The sequence below is a fragment of the Nannospalax galili genome, unplaced genomic scaffold (genome assembly GCF_000622305.1).
Source record: "Nannospalax galili isolate Female #2095 unplaced genomic scaffold, S.galili_v1.0 scaffold117, whole genome shotgun sequence".
Classification (NCBI taxonomy): Eukaryota; Metazoa; Chordata; class Mammalia; order Rodentia; family Spalacidae; genus Nannospalax; species Nannospalax galili.
In genome coordinates, this window is record NW_008341422.1 from 3703661 (window position 1) to 3709798 (window position 6138).

Here is a 6138-nt window from a genome sequence, read left to right on the forward strand (position 1 = left end):
GTTTTGTGGACTTCAAACACTACAATGCCCATTTGATTAATTACTCGCCAGGTGGTCGGCACAGCTGTATGGGGGCTCCCATTACTGGGAGCAAATTCATAAGTAAATAGATTTACCCAGAGTAACATGATTATCATTTTTCTTTGACCAGTCTTATCTTTAGGGGGTTGGGTGTCCGGGTCAGCCGCCATCTCTCTTTGCCGAGTAGTTCCCTGTGTTCTGGGTTCGTGGCCTTGACGTGTGAAGCGTGGACCCAAGTAGCGATGCCGTCTACCTTGAGCGCGGTAGGGGTTGTCAGCAGGACGGTGTAAGGTCCTTTCCAGCGGGGCTCAAGATTCCGTGTCTGGTGTCTTCTCACCCAGACAGTGTCGCCAGGCTGGAACGGGTGGGGGGCAATAGGGGTGTCAGAGGAGTCTTTGTAAGCTGCTGCTATAGGTTTCCAAATTTCTTCATGAGCTAACTGCAAGGCCTTTAAGTGGGCCTGCAAGGAAGGAGAACTTGCAAAGTTAGATACATCAGAGTCTAGAAAGGCTACTGCGGGGGGAGGGGTTCCATAAAGAATTTCAAAGGGGGTGAGCCCAAAGGGGCCCGGGGTATTCCTGGCCCGATATAGGGCCAGGGGTAAGAGGTCCACCCAATCCTTTGTGCCAGTTGCAAGTGAAAATTTAGTCAATGCCTCCTTTATTGTCCTATTCATTCTTTCTACCTGTCCTGAGCTCTGGGGTCTATAAGCACAATGCAACTTCCAATTAATCCCCAATAGTCTGGCCACCATCTGACTTACTTGGGAGACGAAGGCGGGCCCATTGTCAGATCCTATTACCTTAGGCATCCCATAGCGGGGAAAAATTTCTTCTAACAGTTTCTTCGTCACAGTTTTTGCAGTTTCAGTTTTAGTGGGGAAAGCTTCGGGCCAACCCGAGAAGGTATCTATGAAAACTAGTAAATATTTATACCCATATCTCCCAGGTTTGACTTCAGTAAAATCCACTTCCCAGTGTACACCCAGGCGGTGGCCCCTTTCCCTGGATCCCGTTCCCATTTTACCTTTGTGGGAATTGACCAAGGCACAGGCTCAGCACCTGCTAGCTATTTCTTGTAGGATGGCGTCTCTTTGTGAGAGATAACATAGGGCTTTTTCTCTTTTTAGTAACGTCTTTAGTTTTGATGGGCTCCGATGAGTCCGCTTGTGAAGTTGATCAAGGAGTTCTCGTACCTCTCTCATGGGAGGAACCAATTTCCCCTGGTATTCCCAGCATCGATTCTCCTCGTCATAGGTGGCTCCCATCTCCCGGTAGAGCTTTCGATCTTCTTCTGAATAATCATTTTCTCTAGCCTTTCTGTCCCGACTCGAATGGGCTACCAATACAAGTGTCTGTTCCTCAGTGGCGGCCTCTCTTGCCGCTTGGTCAGCCAGGTGGTTTCCTCTTGCCACAGGATCTTCTCCTTTTTGGTGGCCCAGACAGTGCATGATGCTGAGTCTTTTGGGGAGAAATATAGCTTCTAACAGAGTTATAATTTCATTTTTGTTTTTGATTTCTTTTCCTGCAGAGGTGAGGAGCCCCCTTCTCCTGTATATCTCTCCATGTATGTGGGCGGTGGCGAAGGCATACCGACTGTCAGTGTAAACATTAAGTCTTTTTCCTTCTGCCAACTTTAGAGCTTGGACAAGGGCAACTAGCTCTGCTCTTTGAGCTGAGGTTCCTTCTGGCAGAGCCCGGGCCCATATTACCTCAGAGTCCGTGGTCACTGCAGCTCCAGCAAGGCGGCGCCCATCGGAGAGGAAACTGCTACTGTCTGTAAACCACGTGTGGTCGGTTTCTTTCAGGGGTTGATCACTCAAGTCTGGTCGGGTGTTCAGTACTTCTGCTAAGATCTGTTGGCAATCATGTCCGTCGCTCTCCCCGGGCAGAGGCAGGAGGGTGGCCGGATTTAGGCTGACCGGGGACCCGAACTGGATACGGTCCACGTCCAGTAGCAGGGATTGATAGTGGGTCAGCTGGGCGTTAGACAGCCATCGATCGGGTGGTTGGCGAACAAGCGACTCGACTGCATGAGGTGCTCGGACCACCAGGGGCTGTCCCAAGGTTAACTTGTTGGCGTCCTTGACCAGGATTGCTAGGGCGGCTACCACTCGAAGACAGGGTGGCCACCCGGCTGCCACTGGGTCTAGCTTTTTATAAAAGTATGCTATTGGACGCCTCCAGGGCCCTAGTTTTTGTGTAAGGACCCCTTTAGCATATCCTTGCTTTTCATCAAGGAAGAGTTCAAATGGTTTAGTCAAATCTGGCAATCCTAGGGCCGGAGACTCGAGGAGGGCTAGCTTGATACTTTCAAACGCCAACTGCTGCTGCTCTCCCCATATGAAATTGCTGTCTGATTTGGTCAGGGGATATAGCGGGGCTGCTTTCTCGGAGAAATTGGGAATCCATAGTCTGCAGAATCCGGCTGTTCCCAGAAACTCCCTTACTTGCCTACGGTCCCGAGGGACTGGGATACTGGAGATGGCCTCCTTACGGGCCTGGGTTAGCCATCGTTGCCCCTCTCTGAGCCTATACCCCAGATAAGTCACTTCCTGTTGGCAGACCTGGGCTTTCTTTGCTGAGGCTCTGTACCCGAGTTTTCCCAATTCCTGGAGGAGGTGCTCCGTACCTGTTAGACACTCCTCTCTTGTAAGAGCGGCGAGCAGGATGTCATCTACGTACTGTAGTAGGACCAAGTTGGTGTGCTGGGCCCTGAAGGTGGTCAAATCGTGGTGGAGGGCCTCGTCAAACAGGGTTGGGCTGTTTTTAAATGGTCAAGGGAAAGGCAGCTTCTATCTCGTTGGGCAGCTGGGTAGGTCTCCCATCCGCCCCAGGAACCTGCTTGCGGGCTTCCAGAATAACCCTCTGTTTTTCTTCTGTCGTGAGGAGAACTTGGAGAAGCTGCTGGCAATCATCCCAGGTGGGCTGGTGGGTTAGAAGAATAGACTCTAGGAGGTTAGTTAGGGCCACAGGGTCTTGGGAGAAGGGCGGGTTATGTTGCTTCCAATTATAAAGGTCAGAGGCAGAAAAGGGCCAGTACTGGAGTTGGTTGCCTGGCCCTGGTCCCACTCAGAGGGGAAGTATGTGAGAAGACTCTCCTCCTTGACCCCGGCGGTCTCTCAGTCTTCCTGCGATCGGGGAGGGCGCCCCAGCGCCCTGGCCTACGTCCGATACTCCCCCGACTGCTTGAGGTTGAATTTCTGGAATCGGGGCCGGAGGTGGGTAAGGTGGAGGGCTGTCTTCAAGGAGATTAGTCAGAGCTGACTCATCGGGGGGAATTACAGACTTAGATTTGAGGAGAACAGGACAGAGGGACACAGAGGGGGAGGGATCTGTTGGCTGAGGTGCCGAGGGCGCCCGAGAGGAGGGTCTAGGGGGCAGGAAAGGGGCAACCCAAGGAGGGGGGTTGTAGGAGAGGCTTTCCCAGGTAACGATGTACGGGATCTGGTCTGGGTGTCCGTAGGGTCCCGATCTGAAAACCTGCATTTTAACCTGAGAGATAATATTTGGGTCAAAAGTGCCATCTCGTGGCCACCCGACGTCAAAGGTGGGCCACTCAGATGAACAGAAAGCAATCCATTTGTTCTTCTTGACTTCCACCGACTGGTTGGAGGCTCTAGTCTTTACCTCGCGCCAATGATCTAGAGTTAGACTAAGAGGGGTAGTTAATTCCTGTCCCATGGCGAGGGGAGACGAGTATACAATAATACAGATAAGCATGAGACAAAACAAAGAAAAACAGCCGGCACACAGAAACCCTGCCCCCCCTCGCCTGGGGAGCCAGACCGAGGGTCTGAAACCAGATGGAGGAGGCACCTCTTCCCCTCCGTACAGATGGACAAATCCCTCGGAAACGTAGTGGGCCCCGAATAGTCGGGCTCCCATACGGTCGCCGAGGAAAGTCGTCCCCGAGCCCCACACAGCGGGCTCCCAGAGCCCCTCGGGCATCCCCGAGGGTGGCAGATAGACTCCTCAGACTCGTCAGTCTTGTCCAGAGTCGCCCAGAATCAGGCCGTGAGTCTCACGCAGAAAAAGAAACCACAAGAATACAGAAACACAGAACAAGGCCCACACTCTCCTGGCCGGCCAACTCACCTCCCCACGGACTTGGGTTGTCCCCAGCGTTGCGCTGCGGGATCTCGGTGGGACCTCCAAATGAAGAATCGCACTCAACACACAGGGACAAAACCAAGTTTCGGGATGCAAAAGCAAGAGGAATTTATTCATACACAGGCGCCTGCGGACGCAGAGTCCCGCTCGGGTCAGGACTTGCGTGCCGGGCTTAGCTTGGGAGGGCCTTTTATAGAGCAGAAGCAGGGTACAGAAGCAGATGCATGGTTACAAGGTTATCATTGGTGCATTTCAAGGGGTACAAGGTATGAGGAAACAGTATTGCTAAATTCAGAGGGGGCTGTGGGTGAAACCGATTGTTATCGCTAACTTCCCAGTAGGGGCTTCAGGGTGGTGCCAGGAGGTCCGACCATAAACGTCCTTTTTTTCACTGCTGGTTTCACAAGACCTGGGTTTGAACTTTGGCTCACCATATGGCTGACTGCAGTTCTTTCTCTAAAATGGCCTTCCTGCTGTCAGTTGGGTCTTTCACTAGCAGTCTCAAGTGAGCGCTTGAATAGGAAGAGAGAGACGGCAGTGCTGTCTTCTCTCTTTGAAACATAAAAGGTAGAGGCTGCAAGGAGAATGCTGATGGTGACAGATGTAAGAAGTTTATTATATATCACAGAGATCCAGATTAGGAAAAGCTTTCTAAATCCAATTTTTCTGCTTAAAGCAGAAAGAAAATAATGCCATCTTGGCATGGCACTGGTCTCACAGAACAACTCTCTGACAGGATGTCTGGAGGCTGTTTGGAAGCCCTACTGTGGTGGCAAGTAGATGGGGGTTTGAGGCTGTTATCACACCACCTTATCTCTCACACTTAAAAGGAATGTGATTAGAGTGAAGTTGGGTAGGAAACTGCTTTGTTGAAGCAAGTTTCAGGGTAAGGTGACCAAGAAGACCTGGGAATCCTATAGGATGAGGAGAGCAGAGGGCAGCATACAGGATGAAAGTGACCCCGACTTTGAAAGGCTAACAACACCCACACTCTTCCTCTCTGAATTTCTCCTTCAATGTAACATTAAATTGGGTGTCAGATGTCAAAGTGGTTATCAAGATCAACTGCAAGCTCAGACAAATGCTTTTTAAAGCTCTGCTTCCCACATGCACAAATTAATCATTGCATCTGCCTGATTGATAACTTTGCTCCTTCTCTAAGTCTGAAAATAAAATCAGGCAGGACTCTGGAAAGATGGCTAAGCATGGAAAGTACAAGAAAATCCTTCCTTACATATATCTTAAAGTATTTGTTAAACCTTATAAAAGGCAGGTAGCTGATAGGTAAAAAGTTGGGGAAAACGAGCAAATGGAGGATGAGGCACCGAGGCACAGCTAAAACTCCATCAAAATAGGGTTTATTAGCAAAGGAACACGGCACAGATTCCCTTCTGGGCAGGGAAAATGTCTGCCCGGGTCTTGAGCTGGGGTCTTTTTAAAAGGGAGGCTTCTGCTTCCTGCAGAAGGCAGGAAGATGTATTTTTTTTTAAGTTGAGGCGGGAGTGGGAGAGCAGGACTGTTAAAACCTGTCCTCTTTAGAGATCAAAGGGGAAGCCTGCTGTGTTGGCCAAACAGTGGAGAAAAGTCTGCTTCTCTTGACTTCAAAGACCAAGGTGCTTATCAGCTAGGTTCCCTTTTCTCAGGAGCATGAGAAGTCCTTGGGATCCTGTTGGTGAGGGGGCAGGGCTATCTGAACCTTAACATTCCAACCTTTTGTGTTATAGGATAGGTGGTGCTGTTGTCGTCTTGCTACTTCCTTCTGGACAGGGTCGACATGGGGGTGGGGTTGGCTGGATTAGGAGTCCACTAGGCAGCAGGGGTTGTCTCTCAGTGCATCTGAACAGGATCCTCGATGGTTGACAGGTGCTCATATACATGTGAAGGGAAGGAAAGTAACAACCGATTAAAATTAGTAAGAGTTAGTTAGTTTTTGGATTTGGTCCTGAAAATACCTGAAGAGGTAAGGAGCAATGGTTAGCACCAAGGTAATAGCTCATTTTTCTTT

The 6138-nt window shown here is 50.3% G+C and overlaps 1 protein-coding gene across 1 annotated transcript; it reads right to left on the reverse strand.

Moving 5' to 3' along the window:
- Nucleotides 1-7: 7 nt before the first annotated feature.
- LOC115071024 (protein NYNRIN-like) lies at nucleotides 8-1042 on the reverse strand. Its single transcript, XM_029565265.1, has one exon. The coding sequence runs from the start codon at nucleotides 1040-1042 to the stop codon at nucleotides 134-136; it is 909 nt and encodes a 302-aa protein (XP_029421125.1). The 3' UTR covers nucleotides 8-133.
- Nucleotides 1043-6138: the final 5096 nt, after the last annotated feature.